Here is a 21,123-nt window from a genome sequence, read left to right as displayed (position 1 = left end):
ATCAGTTCAACTCCATTAATTAAAAAAGTTATAATTCTCAATTGTGTACATATAGTGTAATACTAATTATTTTTTTCTTTTTAAAGAAGGTAACTTTTTTCCTTTGTGCTTTTCTGACTTTTCCAGTGTACATATATTGCTTTCAAAATTACTAACATATATGATAAAATTTATTATTTCATAAAAATATACAATTCCCCAAATTTACATTTTCATATTTAGTTGAGTAGAAACAATCTTAAAATTTCACATGCATGTGTCCAACACAAAAATGATATTGAAAAAAATTTAAATTATTTCAAGAGACCATTTAAAGCTAATAAGCATGGTTTGGAAATTTCTCATTAAAAATCCAGAACTACAGACCTCTTTAAAAAACAAACAAACAAAAAAAAAACACTTGCTAGGCTGGGAACATGGCTCAGTGGTAGAGTGCTTGCCTTGCATGCATGAGGCCCTGGGTTCAATTCCTCAGCACCACAGAAGCAGAAAAAGCCAGAAGTGGCGCTGTGGCTAAAGTGGTAGAATGCTAGCCTTGAGTTGAAGAGCTGAGGGACAGCGCCCAGGCCTAGAGTTCAGGCCCCATGACTGACAAGAAAAAAAAGAAAAAAACACTTGCTAGGTGCTGATGACTCAAGCCCATAATTATAGCTACTCAGGAGGCTGAGAACTGAGGATCATGGTTGAAATCCAGCCTGGGCAGGAAAGTCTGTGAGAGTCTTATCTCCAATTAACTACCAGAAAACCCAAAGTGGCACTCTTGCTCCAAGAGGTAGAGCACTAGTCTTAAGCAAAAGAGCTCAGGGATGGCGCCTAGGCCCCATTTTTAAGCCCAATGACAGACCAAAAACAAACAGAAAACCCCACAAAAACCCAGAACAAACAACAAAAAAAACCACCCAAAACAAAACAACCAACCAAAAAACCCCACCTTAAAACTTAAATTCAGAGACCATTTGCCTCTTGACCATAATCCTAGCTACTAAGGAGACTGAGACCTGGAGGAGGGGGCTGGAGACCATCCTGGGTAGAAAAAATCCACAAGACTTCATCTCCAAAACAAACAGCAAGGAGCTAGGCTAGATGTATGAGGTCCCAAGTTGGGGTTCTGAGTTCAAATCCAAGTACCAGCATTTAAACAAACACAAACACTTCAGGGTTTATTGTTTTAAATATTGATGGTTTTGCATCCTTTTTTATAACATGAGTAAATTTATTTTCTGAATAATAAATTTCAAATTGGCCTGCTTCTAAAAATTAAAGCACATCAGAATTACCCCCAAAGAATAAATTTAACTTCAAAAGATGATCACTTACACATGAAAAATAACTAAATACAAATGTATTTACTGATGAATATCCTTTTATCCAAAGAAGAATATGTAAGATTATATGTCTTGGGGTTTTTAGGATTTTGGGGGAGAGTTGTCATGGTAAGCAAGTATTCTACCAGTAAACAACATCCCAGCTATATTTTAATATTGCTATTTCTAAGAAGACATGTGGGTTGACACAAAAATAAAGTAATACATTTAGTGTACAAAAACTATCCATTTCTGCCAGTACATAAAATACTTGTGACTCCTATTGTGCTCAAGAAAATGAACAGAAGTTTAATAACTGAAAGTTCATTTATAAAATACAATGGTCTTCTACTAGTATAGTTTGAATATGAGTATATTCTAAATAAAGTTTAAAATTTTTATTTTTTTAAGTCCCACCCAAACTCAAAAACTATCATTTACATCACTTACAATAACAACAAAAAAGAAATTAATGTTATAACTTGTAAAAATACTTATAAGCATAAAGCAAAAATTATAAAAACAAAAAGGAAAAAGAACACTACCTTTAAATTGATAACCTAGCTACTTATGACATGCCCACTTGCAGATGTACTAATAGAAGATACATTTGAAACAAGCAGACAGACCTTTAATTTATTTATAGCAATATTCCAACCAATCCTAATATAACCAATTCCCAATATATATATTTCAACCAATCCCAATATGATCAATAATCCCAATTCCATGTACAAGGTTTAACAGAATCACAAAATTAAATCTTTTCTAATATATAACCACTTTATGCCAATTCAGAAAAACTCTATCCAACACACCAATGACGAAAATAATGAGGTATGACTGAGGGAAAAAAAAACAAAATTCAGCATCAAAAGTACATGTACTTCAGTGTAACTATGTATTTCTACTTTTTTAAAAAAGCTTTCTTTATATACCAAAAAGAAATATATTTGTTTTGTGAATTTAAAAAGTATACACATCATCTTCCTTTGTTTTCCACGTCCAAATATGAATTGATAGTGAGGTCATTTGCTTCTTTAAGAGCTCTATAGAAGAGATGAATACAACTTAATATATCTTCTTTAAGAAGTATGAGCTGAAATGTCAGGCATTCCTCATGTTACTTTTAAGTGTATTTAAGGAATTCTGTCTTGTAAACATAGCATTAAAGAAACACTGAGGTCAAAGTGCATCACTGAGCAGAGGGCCCATACAAACTATCCTTGTTTGTGAAATCAGGGTAAGTGCTTGTGAAATTTATGTTGCTAGAAAAAAATGCTACTGCTTTTCTCCCTTTTTGTTTTATCTGGTTATCACAATTAAACATCAGAAGATTTCCCAACATAAATACTGATGTAAATGTTGATTTCAAGGATACACAACTTTCATTAACAGTCTATTTCTCAGGCATTGTTGAGATTGAGGTCGCACTAGTCTGGTATAACTGTTGCAGGGTCTTACGAAGTATTCCTTCTGGGAGACTTTACTGCGATGTGTAGTTCACTGGCAGATGTAGGCTTAGCACCATTTGGTGGCTTTGTAGAGGAATTAGATGGAAATCTATGACGATTACGCTCCTCACCAGAAGTAGATGAATGTCTTTTTCTTCCAAATTCCTCACCAATAGGGTGCTGCAAATCATGAAAGGTGGCGTATTTTACTGTCTCCCTCCTTCAGAATCTAAGGCCAGACTTTTCCAACAGGGAGAAACTGTTTTGGTGCTTCAGTAGACTTTTTACTACAATGACTCCCTATAGCACTTAAAGTATTAAACTCAAATTTCCTCCTTAACTAAATCAGAGGCTCACTTTTTCACTCAACAGGTACTCATAAAGCTCCCATGTTTTGGGGTTTGAGCTACAGAACAGAAAAGTAGCTTAATTCCAGACATATGCATTTCTACTGATTCCATTCCTGAGCCATCAAAGCCACTTACCCAGAACCAAAAGACCAAAAATCACAACCCAAAGCAGGAATGGACCTCATCTTCCTTTTTTTTTGGCACTAGTCATAGGGCTTGAACTCAGGGGCTGGGAGCTGTCCCTGAGCTTCTTTTGTTCAAGGCTAGCACTTTTACCACTTGAGCCACAGCATCACTTCCAGCTTTTTCTGTTTATGTGGTACTGAGGAATCGAACCCAGGGCTTCATGCATGCTACGCAAGCACTCTACCACTAAGCCACATTTCCAGCCACCACTTAGTTTTCTGCTCTACATTTTAGTTCTTATTCTTTCCTCATTTCTGTATTAGTTTTATTTTCTCCTTTGTCCTTACTTCTTACATTCATCCCATTTCTTTTCCTTATGAAATCAAACTGATTATAGTCTTCTTTCCTGTTGCACATAACAAGCCTTGCCTTAATGAAACTAGCTATAATTATATATTTTGTGTGGTGCTGAACATGTAACCTGGGGCCTTGCACATAGTAGGTAAAGCACTCTACCACTGAACTGTTACAAAAATTATATGGGTTAAAATAATCAAAAAGGTGAACATTTTGGGGGCTGTAGACATACTTCAGTGCAGAGCATTTGCCTAACATGCACGGAACACTGGTTTTAATGCTCAGTACAAGAAACAAAAGCAATTAAAAAAAAAAGTAGTAGTAGGTGCCCGGCTATTAAGTAGACTGAGATTTGAGGATCACAGTTTGAAGCCAGCCCAGGCAGGAAAGTCTGTGAGACTCTTTTCCTATTATTATTATTATTATATTTAATTATGTACTGCATGGTACTGCCAGTCCATTCCCCCAGTCCTGAGGTTTGAATTCAGGGCCTGGGCACTGTCCCTGAGCTTCTTTTGTTCAAGGCTAGCACTCTACCACTTGAGCCCCAGCACCACTTCTGGTTTTCTGGTGGAGATATGAGTAATAAAAAGAAAAGAGGATATAGCAGTGATACTCACTTGTGGATGGGGGCAGGAGAGAAAAACTGAAAGCAAGGGAAGGGGAGCCATTGTCCAAATTGAAATGTACTCATTACCTGACTTATATAACTGTAACCCCTCCATCTATCACCTTTACAATAACAATAAAAAATCAATTAAAAAAATAAAGAACTCACATCAACGCGGAAGTCTTCTAATTTCTTAAACCTACAGAGGTATTCCTGAAGTTGTGGGTCAATAGACTGTGTTTTAGATTGAGAATATTTCAGATAGGCCCAAAATTTTTCTAGTCCATATAGCTGACCTAATAACGAAGAAGAATATGCATTGTTACATGGAATTCCTTTAAACTGGCCTAGGCATAGTGATAACTGTAACCCTAGTAATTCTAGCATTTGGAAGGCTAATGCAGAATGCTGAGTTTAAGGCCAACAGGGTTACATAGTAAGATCCTGTCTCAACAAAACAAAAATAAAAGCCCCAAAAGATCCATATTAAGCCAGGCGCCAGTGACTCACACTTGTAATCCTAGCTACTGCTACTCAGGAGGCTGAGATCTGACGATCTCTGTTCAAAGCCAGCCTGGGCAGAAAAGGCTGTGAAACTCTTTATCTCCAATAAGCCACCAGGAAACAGTAGTGGCGCTGTGGCTCAAGTGGTAGAGCACTTGCCTTGAGCAGAAGAGCTGAAGGACAGCACTCAGGCTCAGAGTTTAATTCTCATGACGGACAAAAAAAAAAAAAAAAAAAAAAAAAAAGACCGATATTAAACATGTGATTGATTCAACTAGTAAAATTATTTCTCTTCAATATATACTTTTTTCAGATCTTGAAAATAAGACATGCAATGAACAAACAACATGGTAGCTAACACTTATTGAGTGTATATAACAAACATTTAAGCGCATTTAAGATACACATATTAATTTGAATCATAATCTGTTAACAGGCTGATAAAACAGGCTGTTGATGAAGATGAAGGAACTTACTCAATGTCATAAAGTTACTATGTACCAGAAATAGAACTCTGACCTAGGGATCTGGCTTAGACCCTGTACTTTTTATCACTTCCAACTGTACCCGTCCAGTTCAAGCTTACCCACTGATGTTACTTTTTTTTTTTTGTCAGAGGCTTGGGCACTGTCCCTCAGCTCTGAAGCTCAAGGCTAGAGCTTTACCATTTGAGCCACAGCGCCACTTCCAGCTTTTTCTGCTTATGTGGTACTGAGGAATCAAACCCAGGGCCTCATGCATACAAGGCAAGCACTCTACCACTGAGTCACCTTCGCAGACCCTGATGTTACTATTAATGTGCTCCATCCTTTGCCCATGAACCATAATAGAAGATCTTAAATGGTTTACTATGAAGACACAAACTATAAATTCCTTATTTGTTGACAGATTCAGATTTATAATTTCCAAACATTAACTGTTTTTTTTTTTTTTTTTTTTTTTTTTACCAGATTCATAGTCTTTTTTGGTTTCTTCTTGGAAATCCTTAAAAATTTCTTGTCTGAATTTTTTTTCCAGTCCATAACTATAAAACCTGAACAGGCATTCTAACCCATACCTATGAAAAGGAAACAGAAGTTTTACAATAATTATTTTTTCCATAATAACACATTAATCATTATCAGTGGCATTAATATAAACATATATAACACAAATAACTAAGCAAGAAATGAGGTTTAACATTTAGATTTTTAAGAGAAATGCTAATTAGTAATATTTGAATTACTTTGCTGCTGTTTTTGATGACTCAGTATAGTCAAAGTGATTTGAGAATCTATAGTCTTTGATTATAGCTTCAGACCTACAGTGTGTCTCTCCTGGCTATCTCTGTAAAACTTTGGAATATTTTCAATTTTTCTTAAAATGTATAACCACATGTTTTTCTATAGCATTAAATACTCTTGAATGTGATCTTAACTCTAAAAAGACAAGGCCACTCTTAATCTTTTGTACTTTGGAGTCTAGGCCAGGTACTTTACCACTCTTGATGTGATGGACTCATTCAATTACAAAAGTAAAAACCTAGTGAAATGGGGCCTAACAGAACATTCTCTGCTTTGGTTATTAAGTACAATTAATAGCACATACCCTGATAAAAGATCACAAATCAGAAAACAAATTTATTTGCTTTTTCCTATAGCTACCTAGAAAACCTGAGACAAGTTCTGTACAGTGGGTTGGTTAGCCAACAGCATGGGCTCAACATTCACCTAACAGTGGTGAGCAGAACCCACGAAAGGGAGCACAGCCGCTAAAATGTCAGTAAGAACCCTTAGACAGGTGACTCAAGTATTCAGAGTGATTGTCTGTCCAAAATTATAAATAGGCTTCTTGGCAAGCCAGCAAGAGAAACACAATGCCAACTATATACTTTGCTTTGGCATCCAGAAGTGATGCAATTGGTTGAGCTTGTATGGCTGAAAGTTACATGATCTGCTGGGAATGTGACCTAGTGATAAGAGTGCTTGCCTACTATGCATGAAGCCCTGGGTTTGATTCCTCAGTACCACATAAACAGAAAAAGCTGGAAGTGGTCAGTCCTGCGGTTCAAGTGGTAGAGTGTTAGCCTTGAGCAAAAGAAGCTCAGGGACAGTGCCTAGGCCCTGAGTTCAAGCCCAGGACTGGCCCACCCCCCCAAAAAAATGCGATGAAGGACTGAAACACAGAGTGACAAATGTGCTTTGACATTCCTCTTATGGGATTATCTTATATTGATTATATTAGAATGAGAGATTCTCAATCTTATATAAAATCACCTGTAAATTTATTCAATATTAGGCCATATTTGGATTTTTACTCTTATTTTTGAACAGATTATTTCAAAGACCAAGAGTATTCCATTAATAACACAACTAAAATATGCAACCTAACTGCTTGAGAAAAGAGCAGAGGCAAGTGACTAGCTCTTTCAGTTCATGCCTCATGAAGAGAACACACTAAAACTTGGGAAGTTGAGCTGTGCCTCAAGTTGTAGAGCACCAGCTTTGATTGGAAAAAAAAAAACTTAGAACTTCATTTGAATATTAGGCTTATAACCAAATAATATATTATTATACTTAAAATAGAAATAATATTCTTCTCAAAAAAATTTGTAAAGTTCTTGGATCAGAGCTGGCACACTGAAGAGATATACTAAATATAAGTGCTGTTCTTCCTGACTTTATCTTACTGGGGCTTTCACTCCATGGCTAGCACTGATCTTCCCTCAATAACAATTATTTATTAAGTACTTACAGTAAATATTAACGTTTTAAGTCCTTCCCATGTTTTGTTTAATCTTCACAATAACACTATGAAGGTATCTACTATAAACTCATCTACTTTATAAAAAGAGACCAAACTTCAGTGGAGCTATATTTTGTCAACGTCACACACAGTGACTACAGAAACAGACCTATACTTCTAACTGCTCAGGAGGCTGAGATCTGAGGATCACAGTTCAAAGCCAGCACAAACAGGAGAGTGTATGAGACTTTTATCCCCAATAAACCACCAAAAAGCAGAAGGGGAGCCTTGGCTCAAGTAGTAGAATACTAGCCTTGAGCAAAAAAGCTCAGAGATAGTACCAAGGCCCTGATTTCAAGCCCCATGATAGGCACACACACAAAAAGTTGCAGCAAGAGTAAAATATATGGAAACCAATTTGAACATTAGCTTTCACATTTTTTATATAGATACAACATTATAAAAATATTTTACCAGCCTGGTGCCACTGGCTCACATCTACTACTCAGGAGGCTGAGTTCTGAGGATTGCAGCTTAAAGCTAGACAGTGCAGGAAAGTCTGGTTGAGACTCTTATTTCAATTAACTACCAAAAAGCCAGAAATGAGCTGTGGCTCCAGTGGTAGAGCACTAATCTTGAGCAGAAAAGCTCAGAAACAGTGCCCAGGCTCTGAGTTCAAGACCCAAGGCCAGCACATATACAAAAGTTTTACCTTGGAATCCAGTCAGTACATGCCCTCATATATGTGTGTAGATATGTACACACAAATCAGTTCTTTGTAAGAATGTAGAAATCATGAGGCTAGCCTCCATGAAGTCTGATACTTTCAGTGAAGTCTGAAAGTAAAAGCAAATTGTTTTTTTTTAAAGCATAGTTTTAAAAGCAAGTCAAAATCATTAAGTTTGCACCCTATTAAAGGGAACTAGATCACAATGACAACGAGAACACTGACACTAGGAACTACCTTTTGTGCCAACTTGGATAAACTGGAAGTCAATATGAAGGCCATGATAAGACAGTATCAATCTGAAAAGTGTGGGAAGATAAAGCATAAAACAGTGCTGGGATTGATTATAGACCAGTATTGGACAGAAGTCACAGAAACAAAGGGACATGTGTCATGTATTTGCTGTTCAGAATCTAAATAGAGATTTCAGACAAACACTAAATAGGCTGTGTTTTCACGTAAGTCTGGAAAAATACAAATTTTTTTTTTTTTTGGTCGGTCGTGGGGCTTGAACTCTGGGCTTGGGCACTGTCCCTGTGCTCTTCAGCTCAAGGCGAGCACTCTACCACTCAAGCCACAGCGTCACTTCGGATTTTCTAGTGGTTTATTGGAGATAAGAGTCTCACAGACTTTCCTGCCTGGGCTGGCTTTGAACTGCGATCCTCAGATCTCAGCCTTCTGAGTAGCTAGGATTACAGGCGTGAGCCACTGGCGCCCAGCTAAAAATACAATTTTTTTTAAATCATGAAAATTATAGCACTTTATTCTTTTCAAAGGTCACAACATCTGATTAACAATAATTTATCTGAACTGGATGAAGGTTAATGTTGGGTAAAATTTATTGAGTGAAAATTTATCTTTTTGCCTTCTTTCAACTTTCTTTCCCTCTTTCTCCCTGAATAAAAGGCTTAAATGAGTCCACTTCACCCTCTTGGTTGGTCTCAGCCCTATGGGTACTTTCAGACCTCCCTTAACATTGCTGAAGGAAACAAGTTCCATGAAGGACACAAATACCATGAGTTAGCAAAGCAGGGGATGAAGAAAAGATGAAGTAGAGGCAAGAAATATATATTCAAAGTGCATTAAGAACATGTACTGCTACTTAAAAGTCCTAGTGGGGAAAAATTGAGGCTGGACAGAGAGGTCAAGGAACTTATGAGAATTTCTACTTTTTCTTATATTAAAGAAAATCTTAAAACATGGCTTTGAGCATGTATAACTTTGGGGATGCTTAGACAAAGGTAAATGACATCTACAATAGTGGAGCATGGAAGGGAAAATTATTTTTTTCCCCATGAGAATTGCTATTTATGCTCAAAGTTGCCATAATCAACACCAAGAATTCACCAGGGGGTATGAAGGAGAACAAGAAGGCTCACACACTGATTTGGGAGATTGGAAGATGGTTGAGAAGTTTGTGGGGAGTGGAGGAGGAGACCCCAGCTATCCCTCTTCCTTCTAATGCCATAGAAAGAGTCCACCTCTGGCTAGTTTCTCCTCCCCATCCCTCATGTCCTGTTTATAGGAGAGAAAATTATTATTTTTTTTGTCGGTTGTGGGGGTTGAACTCTAGGCTCTCAGCTCGTCAGCACTCTACCACTTGAGCCACAGCACCACTTCCGGTTTCCTGGTATTTACTTGGAGATAAGAGTCTCATGGACTTTCCTGCCCGGACTGGCTTTGAACCACCATCCTCAGATCTCAGCTGCCTGAGTAGCTAGGATTACAGGTGTGAGCCACCAGGGCTTGGCTTAGTACTGAAATTTTTTTTGGGGGGTCTGGTCGTGGGGCCTGAACTCTGGGCCTGGGCTCTGTCCCTCAGCTCTTCAGCCCAGGGCTAGCGCTCTACCACTTGAGCCACAGCGCCACTTCTGGCTTTTTTTTCTTTGGCTTATGTGATGCTGAGGAATCAAACCCAGGGCCTCAGGCATGCAAGGCAAGCATTCTACCACTGAGCCACCTTCCCAGTCCTGAAAATTATTATAATTATATTCAGTCCTTGTGCCAGTCTCTAAGGTTTCTACCGATCATATCATCAGTTGTTTATGATCTACAGTGTGGGGCTGGTCTGTATGAACACTACAATATGGTAGGAAAGTGACAGTATGTCACTTCCGTATGTAGATTATACAAGATACAGACCTCAAAGCTATGTTTCTGTCTTACATCACTCACTGTGTCTGAAGCTAAGCTGTAAAACACCTTTTGGGAGGTTGCTGTGACCAAGAACTGATAACCTCTGCCCAACAGCCACGTGATGGAGCTCAGGGGGATTCTCTAGCTCAATTTAAGTCTTCACTGATGGCAACTCCATCAAAAACACCGATTGAACCTAATGGGAGATCTTGGGCCAGGACTCCCTAGAGAGCTGGATCCTAGAGTCTTGATCCTTAGAAGCTATGACTTAATGTTTGCTTTAATCTTCTGAGTTTGTGGGTAACAGAAAACAAACACTGGATCCATTTCCATTATGTTATACTACTTTCAGTCAGGTTACTTTGGTACTTTGTTTCTTCCATGTTTTTTGGGAGTCCGGTTGTGGGGCCTGAACTCTGGGCCTGGGCACTGTCCCTCAGCAATTCAGCTCAAGGCTAGAGCTCTACCACTCGAGCCACAGCGCCACTTCTGGCTTTTTTCTTTTTGCTTATGTGGTGCTGAGGAATCGAACCCAGGGCCTCATGCATACAAGGCAAGCGCTCTACCACTGAGCCACCTTCCCAGCCCCTCTTCCATTTTTTTAAACTCACTAAGTATAAAATAACTAGAAACTACTTTACCTATAATTTTCTTTTGCATCTTCCCAAGCAAGTTGTCTAAATTCCTCATACATTTTTTTATTGAAGTGATCTCTGAGGAAAAAGGACCAAAAACGAAAGAGGGTATTCATTTCTTGGGACTGTCCAATTCCCAAGCGTTTTCTTTCTGGAAAAAATACAAATAACAAAGCATTTCAAAATTAAATATACCTTTAAAAGCCAAGATAGGGGGCTGGAAAGGTGGCTCAGTGGTAGAGTGCTTGCCTAGCACGCATGAGGCCCTGGGTTTGATTCCTCAACAGAAAAAGCTGAAGTGGTGCTGTGGCTCAAGTGGTAGAGCACTAGCCTTGAGCTGAAGAGCTCAGGGACAGCGGCTGGGAAGGTGGCTCAGTGGTAGAGCGCTAGCCTTGAGCTGAAGAGCTCAGGACAGAGCCCAGGCTCAGAGTTGAAGCCCCACGACCAACAAAAAATAAAAATAAAAATAAATAAAAGCCAACATAACTGGCATTTTATACAGCTTAAAATGAACAAAGCTAAACATACTAATCCTCAAAATTGTATTTCTCAAAACAAAGGACAAATACTAACCTATTTTATGATATACTTGCTCAAATTAGAAAAAAATTAAGTAACAAAAAACCTACTAAGTTTCATTTACTAATGTGTCTAAGTTATAATAAATGGATATATATAAATAAATTTACTTAAAGTCATTATTTACTTGTAAAAAAATTAAAGAATATCTTATTCAGATACTCCGTGAAATAATTTCAACTTTTAAAACATTTTATTTTCAAATGTATTTAGGTAAAGCACAGCATCTTACCACTTAGACATCTTCGACGATACTTGTGATACACTTGTTGGGTAAAGCCATTTTCCTTCAAAAGCTCATGGGAAGGGTGCTGGAACTTTGGGAATGAGTGAGGAGTACATCCACAACTTCCCATTAGTGGCGCACCTTCTGAAGGTGAAGCATTTGAACTGCTGTTTAAGAAGGGGGAAAAAACCTTCAAATGGAAATAGCAAGAAACAGGGACATAAACTATTTTCCTTAGTAATCTGCCTGAGCAGTATAAGAGAAAGTAGTCCCTAATACTCAACTAATGACATATACATCTACCTATGTCCAACACACAGGTGAATTCAGATGCTGATAAAGAACAAAATCATAAATTTTCAAACCAAAACAATAAGAAGATAACTAGGCTCATTACCTTCACAGATCTAGTATTTTTAGTCAAGATTATGTTTTTATTATCATTATATTATTGAATAAATTTTCAGTTTAATCTAAGTAACATTAATGTAACAATGAATACATGGAAATGAGGGTCAGAAACTAACAAAGACAAAAGTAATTTTTTCAAAGGCAAACTTGCAGTTCTTTAATTCACTTCAGCTTTGCAATATCCGCCAAATCTACCTTTGTTTTTATCTGTACTCCATTACTCAAATGCAGGCCTCCCTCTTCTTTCACTTAAAATGATCTTCCTGACAAGGATCTAAATCAGTGGTTCTCAAAGTGCAGATCCTTAGAGGAATCTTAAGAACCTTCAGAAAGTCACCAAATCAAAACTGTTTTCATAAAGCAATAAGACACTATTTGCCCTTTCTATTGTTTGGAAATTTGTTCTGATGGCACAACTACTGATATGAACTGAGGCACTAGCACACAACTTTTCTTACTAGTGATATACTTTCACTGCTACATACTTGTCAAAGAAAGAAAATAATGCCAACTTCAACTTAAGATGTCCTTGATGTCTAGGAGCCAGTGGCTCACACCTGTAATCCTAGCTGCTCAGGAAGCTGACATCAGAGGATCGTAGCTTGAAGCCAGTCCAGACAGGAAAGACCATGAGACTCTTATCATCAATTTACTACCAGAAAACCAGAAATGGTGCTATGGCTCAAAGTAGCAGAGCATTAGCCTTGAGCCAAAAAGCTCAGGAACAGCACCCAGGCCCTGCGTTCAAGTCCCATGACTGACTGACATGGAAAAAAAAAAGATGTCCTCAATGAAGCAGAAAACATAACTTAATGAGATCAACCTTTGAGTATCCATCTTTTTTTTTTTTTTTGTATATGACAAAAACAAGATGGAAGACTGGATAAAAAAAAAACTTAAAAAAAAGGATGGAAACAGACTGGGAATGTGGCTTAGTGGGAAAGTGCTTGCCTAGCGTGCATGAAGCCCTGGGTTCCATTCCTCGGTACCACATACACACAGAAAAGGCCAGAAGTGGCTCTGTGGCTCAAGTGATAAGAGTGCTAGATGAGCAGAGAGGCTCAGGGACAGGCCCAGGCCCTGAGTTCAGTCCCTAGGACTGGCAAAAAAAAAAAAAAAAGGATGGAAATGCTAATATTTTAATAGATTTGTTTAACTCTGCAATTTAAAATGGTCCATACAGCAAACTGTGATTTCTACCATAATTTTTTAAATGTTATAAAAATACAAAAAGTCTTTTTGTAGCATATTAAAAATATATAATATAATGCAGTGCTGAGAATGTGGCTTAGAGTGCTTGCCTAGCATGCATGAAGCCCTGGGTTTGATTCCTCAGTATCATATAAACAGAAAAAGCCAGAAGTAGTGCTGTGGCTCAAGTGATAGAGTGCTTTCCTTGAGCAAAAGAAGCTCAGAGACAGTGCTCAGGCCCAGAGTTCAAGCCCCAGGCCTGGCAAAAATAAAAAAATAAAAAATATAAATATAGTGTAGCTAGGCACTTGTGGCTCATAGCTGTATCCTAGTGACTCAGGAGGCAGAGATCTGAGGGTCCAGGTTCAGAGCCAGCCCAGATAGCAAAGTCTCTGGGACTCTTATTCTCCAATTAGCTACCAAAAAGCTGGAAGTGAGCAATGGCTCAAGTGACAGAGCATCAGCCTTGTGAGAAAAAGCTAAGGGACAGCAACCAGACCCTGAATGCAAGCACCAGTACTAGCACAAAAGAAAAGAAAGAAGAAAAAGACAAAGTGGCGAGAGAGAAGGGGGAAGAGAGAGAGAGAAGGAAGCAAAGAAAGAGAATGAATGAATAACAAATAATGGATGTCTTAAGATGAACATAAAGTATTTGTATGATTTCCTTCATTCCTCTTTTTCTCTCTTCCTTCACTTTTTCTCTTCTTTCTCTTTCTTTTCCTTCTTTGTTCCTTCCTTTCCTTTTGCTCCTTTCCTCCCTTCCTCTCCCTGTCTCTCTTTCTTGTGGTGATACTGGAACATCAAGCTTCTAAGCTACTTCGCTCTCTTTTTATTTTTTTTAGGTCCAAGACCAGGACTTGAACTCAGTTACTGCCATGTTCCTGCCACTTTTACTCACTGGCTAGTGCACTAAGCCACTAAGCCCCAGCTACATCCCAAGCCATTCTTTGGCTTTAAGTTTCTTTTTCAGATAAAGTTTTGCACTTTTGCCCAACCTGGTCTTAACTGAGAACCTTCTATTTCTACCTATGGAGTAGTTAGGATTGCAGGTACATGCTACCACACTGGCCTTTTTTGTTTTGTTTGGAGACAGTCTTGTTATTGTAGCCTAGCCTGTGTGCATTTGCAATCCTGCTGCCTCACTTAGCTTGGAGTGACATTACAGATGTGACAGTACAGATGTGAATGACCACACTCAGCTTGGAGTGCCACTTTTAACTAGAAAAACCAACAGACTATAGATATTGGTTTTCAGTCGTTTCCTTGAAAATGGACAAAATGAAAACAACTGAATATTTGATTCTAATGATAAACTTCAACTTTTCAAGCGAAAATGAGATTGGTGGGAATATAAAATGGTAGTTATTTTAGAATATAGTTTGAGAACATGTCCATACCAAAATCTACACATAGATTTTTTTACAGAGCTTTATTCATAATTGCCAAAAGTTGGATGCCACCAACATGTTTTGTGATAGGTGAGTAGGTAATGCATCTGTGGTTATCCAAGGAAAAGACTGTTAGCACTAAAAAGACATGAGCTACCAAGCGATAAAAATACATGAAGGACAGCGGGGTGTCATGGCTCACACCTGTCATCCTAGCTCTTCAGGAGGCTGAGATCTGAGGATCACGGTTCAAAGCCAGCCTGGGCAGGAAAGTCCATGAGACTCTTCACTTTTTTGGGGGGAGGGGGTCCGGTCATGGGGCCTGAACTCTGGGCCTGGGCACTGTCCCTCAGCTCTTCAGCTCAAGGCTAGTGCTCTACCACTTGAGCCACAGCGCCACTTCCGGCTTTTTTTTCCTTTTTGCTTATGTGGTGCTGAGGGATCGAACCCAGGGTCTCATACATGCAAGGCAAGCGCTCTACCACTGAGCCACCTTCCCAACCCCTCCATGAGACTCTTATCGCCAATAAACCACCAGAAAACCAGAAGTGGCACTGTGGCTTAAGCAGTAGAGGGCTTGCCTAGAGCTGAAGAGCGCAGGGACAGCACCCAGGCCCACAGTTCAAGCCCCAAGACCAAAACAAACAAACAAAAACAAACAAACAAACAAAAAACATATTCTTAAGCAAAAGAAGCCAATCTGAACCCACATATACAATGTGATTCAACTATAAGATATTCTGATAAGACAAAACTATGGAGACAGTCAACAGATCAGAGAATACCAGAGGAAGGAATGAACAGGTGGAGTAGAGAAGACTTTTAAGGTATGATACTCTAGTAGTAGATATATGTCATTATACATGTGTTCAGACACATAAAACATAGAACATCTGTTGGCAAGATGACAAAATGTCTATTGGAGGCTATGTGCTTTGGCTGATAAAGTGGTGTTACTGTGGGTTTATCAGATGCAACAAATGTGCCACTCAAGGGTGAAACAATAATATGAAGGAAGGCAATGAGACGGGACTGGGGGAGATGTGATCCCCAGACCATTTTACTCTGAGCCATTACACTGTTTTAAAATATAAAATCTAGTAAAAATAATCTATCACTCATTATAATAAATTCTTGTCATCCCTGAATTAAGTTCCAAAAGAAGGGACTACATCTATCTTGTTCCCTGTTGTATACCCAGTACCTGGAAAATTATATTGTAAGTCTCTGTTTTGTGAGGGTTTTAGCTGGGAATGTGTAAACTTCTATTGCATTAATTGATACATGGAAACACAGCCAGGTGCCAGTGGCTCACACCTGCAATCCTAGCTATTCAGGAGGCTGAGATCTGAGGATAGAGGTCCAAAGCCCGCCCAGGCAGGAAAGTCCATGAGACTCTTACCTCTAATAACCACTCAGAAACCTGGAAGTGGCGCTGTGGCTCAAGTGGTAGAGCGCTGGCCTTAAGCTGAAGAGCTGAGGGACAGCGCCCAGGCCCAGAGTTCAAGCCCCACAACCGGGAAAAAAAAAAAAAAAAAAAAAAGGATACATACCATATAATATGAATCGTAACATTTTCTTTACCTAAATGTTTTAACTAAGCTAAATATTAATAAGCATCATCCCTATATCTTTTTGAAAGGAGAAAACACATCATACTGCTTTGCACCTAACTGGTACTCAAATGGTTTGCCCAATGGTCTTTTTCTAAGGGAAATAAACAGCCTATTTATTAGAGCTAAGTGAAAAACACATTTCATGCAAGTAACCAGATAACCAAAACAATTTCCCCCTAAAGGGAAAAAAATTCAAAATAGTGTATTTTGTTTCCTTCCTTATTCTTTGTATAGTTTGAGTAGATTGCTTAGCAGGTAAATTCAATAAATATTTACCAAGAACCTACTAAATACCACTAAGAATTTAGGATCTTCCCAAAGGTAACTTTTAAAGACCTATACACATTATAAATCTAAGAATCCACATTTGTAAAAAATGATTTAAATGGAAAACAAACTGCCCTACTAAATCATTCCTCTAATATACTTATTTTAAAACTGTCTTGAGTTTTTCCCCTTCTTCTGATTCTTTTTATTTTCATTGTTTTGCAATTTGCTGACATTTTTCAATATTTCCAAATATCAAATTAGTACAACTTTTAACCAACTTCAAATCAGAACAAAATAGCAAATAGGGTACCTGACAGAGGATGCTCGTGGCTCATGATCTCTGGAATCCATCACCCAACCCACATGGCACTCTAGAGGGGGTCTGTACTGTGCCTTGTTTTTCTCTTTCGTGGACACTAAAGGCAAAAAAGTCAGACATTGCAATTACTTTTGGTAGTGTGAACTTCAAAAGTAAAACCCTCTGACTCTGAGGATGACACATTATGAAATCATATGAAGTCACAAAACTCAAGCATCTCACATATGTTACAAAACTCAACAAACAAGACACTTTGCACCTCTAATTACACCACTCAATTATAAAAGAAATTATTGGTCTTTTTTTTTTTTTTTTGGCACCAGTCCTGAGCTTGAAGTTAGGACGTGAATATGGTCCCTGAGCTTTTTTGCTTGAAGATTTGAACTGCAATTCTCAGATCTCAGACTCCTTCCTGAGTAGCTAGGATTACAGGAATAAGCCAGGAGCTGGCTAAAGAAGCTTCTTTCTTTCTTTTTTTCTTTTTTTTGGGGGGGGGGGGTCCGGTCATGGGGCCTGAACTCTGGGCCTGGGTGCTGTCCCTCAGCTCTTCCACTTGAGCCACAGCGCCACTTCCAGCTTTTTTTTTCTTTTTGCTTATGTGGTGCTGGGGAATCGAACCCAGGGCCTCATGCATGCAAGGCAAGCGCGCTCTACCACTGAACCACCTTCCCAGCCCCAAGAAACTTATTTCTTAACCCAAGAAAAGACCATTGTAAATAAATTCTTACAATCTAAAAAATGCACATTAGCTGGGCCCTGGTAGTCCACGCCTGTAATCCTAGCTACTCAGAAGGCTGAGATCTGAGAATTAGAGTTGAAAGCTAGCTCAGGCAGGAAAATGTGAGACTGTTATTTCCAATAAACTAGCAAAAACCAAGAAGCTGACCTGGGGCTCAAGTGGGAGAACACTAACCTTTAGCAAAAAAGCTCAGGGACAGTGCCCAGGCCCTGAGTTCAAGCCTAGAACAGGTGAAAAATAATGCACATTAGTTGGGTGCTGGTGGCTCATACCAGTAATCCTAGGTATTCAAGAGGCTGAGATCTGAGGATCATGGTTCAAAGCCAGCCCAGGCAGGAAAGGCTGTTATCTCCAATTAACCACCACTAGAACAAGAAGTGGTGCTATGGCTTAAAGTGGTGGAACACTAGCCTTGAGCTAAAGAGTTCAGGGAGAGTGCCCAGACCCTGAGTTCAAGCCCCATGATCAACCAAAAATAAGGCACATTTAAAAAATGTGAAAGCTGGACATTGATGGCTCACACCTCTAAGACTAGCTACTAAAGAAGGTTGAGATCCAGAAGATTTAAATTCAAAGCCAGACCTACAGACAAGTATAGAAAATAACCAGCAGAAAGCAGGGCTGTAGGACTGGCTCAAATAGAGCTCCAGCTGAGAAAGTTGATAGAATATAAGGGCCTGAGTTCACCATCCATGATTTAAAAAAAAAAAAAAAAAGGTGAAAAATTTTTGCTTTTTTGTTTTAAGATCTCATTCTGTAATGTGAAATGGTTCAAAATGCAGACTTTATAACCCTAGTTGTTTTGTGTACCTTTAAATCAATGGCTTTCAGTTCTTTTACAACAGGATAAAATCTAGGTGTTTTGTGAGGATCTTGTAACCTGGATGTTCGGGTGTTTTAGGTGTCCTTGTTGGATAACTCCCAGGAGACTCTGGAACTGCCGTGGGTAACATATGAGCCATTATTGCTGAAGTTGCTTCTGAAATATCAAATACCTGTGAGCTCATTTATCAGGAACCAGAAAAATAGCTCAATGCTAGGAAAATATTTCACTTTGAGAATAAATTCTGTATTTTTCCAGGTCCAAAGGATTTTTTTCACTACAAACATTTCAAATGTATTAGAATTTTTAAATACCCAAATACTTGGCAACCTTCACTTACCTTTAAAAAGTTTATATTTTGGGGCTTGGAAGGTAGCTCAGTGGTAGAGCACTTGCCTTGCATGCCTGAAGCCCTAGGTTCGATTCCTCAGCACCACATAGGCAAAAAGAAAAAAGCCGGAAGTGGTGCTGTGGCTCAAGTGGTAGAGTGCTAGCCTTGAGTTGAAGAGCTGAGGGACAGCGCCCAGGCCCAGAGTTAAGGCCCCACAATCGGACCCCCCCCCCCCAAAAAAAAAGTTTGTTATTTTGTTTTATGACATTTTTCTTTTTCTTTTAAAAGAAAGACTGAAACTCATTGTGTTATTTTCTATAATCTCATTTATTTTCTGTTTTTCTCCCCAGAGACAACAAAGTTCTTGTTTTCTTTTGGTTCCAGTCCTGGTTTTGAACTCAGGGCCTGGGCATTTTTGCTCAAGGTTAGTGCTCTACCACCCGAGCCACAGCTCTACGTCTGGCTTTTTGGTTATTAATTGGAGATGAGTCTCAGGAATGTTCCTGCCCCAGCTGGCTTAGAACTGCAATGCTCAGATCTCAGCCTCCTGAGCTGCTATGACGGCAGGAGCCACCAGTGCCAGGCAACAACTAAACTCTTACATTTGGTATTTTGAATACTATATTATTTTGCATCATTAACTTTAAATAAATGTTTCATACTCTTTAAGTGATTTCATACTTTCTAAGCTTTTTATGTTTTAATCATTTAGTTATTTCTAAATGAATGGTGTGCTATTATAGAACATCACGATTTATCTATTCTCCCACAGAGGTGAACATTTATGCTATTTCCCCAGTACTGGCATGTAAAGGAAAGAAAAGAAGAATGGTATTAAATTAGTTATCTACACTTCCACTCTAATAGACTAGGAAATTATGAGCAACATAAATTCAAGCAAGAGGATCAAAAGAAGTTAGAATAGATAGCAGAGATTAATAAAACCATAAGAAAAATTAATTAATTTTTGCTTTAAAAAATCAAATTCATAAACAAAAGGGGGAAATGTTGCTGGTCAAAGCACTCACTGAGGCTAAGAGCATAGTGTCATCATACAGTGAGTCCTGGGTTTCATCCACAGCATGGCCAAAAAACAAGCTTCTCAGTCAGCACAGTGGCACCTAACTATAGTCCCAGATACTCAGAAGATCAAGGCAAAAGTTCAAAACCAAAGCCAGGTACTGGTTGATGATGCTTATAATCCTAGTTTCTCTGGAGACTGAGACCTAAACATCATGGTTTGAAGCCAGCCTGGCAGGAAAGTCCCCAGCAGACTCTTTATCTCCAATGAACCACTCAAAAACTGGAAGTGGAGTTGTGGCTCAAGTGGTAGAGTTACTAGCTTTGAGCACAGAGTCTCAAAAACAATGCCCAGGCCTTGAGTTCAAGCCCTGTCCCTGAGCTTCTATTGCTCAAGGCTAACACCCTACCACATGAGCCACAGTGCCACTTCTGGCTTTTTCTGTGTATGTGGTACTGAGGAATGGAACCCAGGGCTTCATGCATACTAGGCAAGCACTCTACTACTAAGCCACATTCCCAGCCTGATAGTTATCTTCTTAAAGACAGAATGACTCACTGTGTGTCTAAGGGTTTCATTACCTAATTTGTTCATCACATGTTTGAAGTTTTTGTTACTCTCTCTTTTAAAACATCTTCAAGACTATAAAAAAAATTAGCTGTACTTCCTGGAGACTATCAGATTTAATTTACAAATCTCTCAAATATATATATATTTTTTTCTATTAAAATTTTTTTTTCATAAAGATGATGTAGAGAGGGTTATATAAGACAGGCAAAGGATATATTCCCCCCCCCCCCTTTTTTTTTATTGGGCTTGAACTCTGTGCCTGAGCACTCTCCTTCAGTTCTTCAGCTCAAGGCTAGAGCTCCACCACTTGAGCCACAGCGCCACTCCTGGTTTTCTGGTGGTTTATTGGAGATAAGAGTCTCTTGCCCTTTCCAGCCCCAGGCTGGCTTTGAACCGCAATCCTCAGACCTCATCCTCTTGAGAAGGTAGGATTATAGGATTCCAGGCGTGAGCCACCAGCAACTGGCAAGGATGTATTTCTTTCTGGATAATGTCAACCCTTTTCTCTCTCTCCCAGTTTTTCCTTCCCAAATATATATATTTTCATAGAGCTAAGGGCTTAAAAGACTGGCTCTTATAGTGTATTCAAAGGATCATTGAGAAAAGAAACATCTCTAACGATCTTAAAATCACAGCAGATATACTAAAAACTAATTCTGGCCACTTAGCATTTGTTGAGCCTGATCTAGATGACTCATAGGTTACCTTTATG

At 38.7% G+C, this 21,123-nt stretch overlaps 1 protein-coding gene across 1 annotated transcript in view; it reads right to left on the bottom strand.

Annotated features, from left to right (window-relative positions):
* Positions 1-211: 211 nt before the first annotated feature.
* Larp1b (La ribonucleoprotein 1B) overlaps positions 212-21,123 on the bottom strand; it is an 81,013-nt gene continuing 60,101 nt past the window's right edge. The window contains 9 exon segments of the mRNA XM_070022078.1: positions 212-2,938; positions 4,370-4,497; positions 5,653-5,762; positions 10,934-11,078; positions 11,739-11,899; positions 16,919-16,991; positions 16,994-17,024; positions 18,477-18,556; positions 18,559-18,645. Of these exon segments, the coding sequence (XP_069878179.1) occupies positions 2,765-2,938; positions 4,370-4,497; positions 5,653-5,762; positions 10,934-11,078; positions 11,739-11,899; positions 16,919-16,991; positions 16,994-17,024; positions 18,477-18,556; positions 18,559-18,645 (989 nt within the window). The 3' untranslated portion in view covers positions 212-2,764.

The sequence above is a fragment of the Dipodomys merriami genome, unplaced genomic scaffold (genome assembly GCF_024711535.1).
Source record: "Dipodomys merriami isolate MVZ:Mamm:240054 unplaced genomic scaffold, mDipMer1.0.p SCAF_15, whole genome shotgun sequence".
Classification (NCBI taxonomy): Eukaryota; Metazoa; Chordata; class Mammalia; order Rodentia; family Heteromyidae; genus Dipodomys; species Dipodomys merriami.
This window is presented reverse-complemented; position numbering and strand designations above follow the sequence as displayed.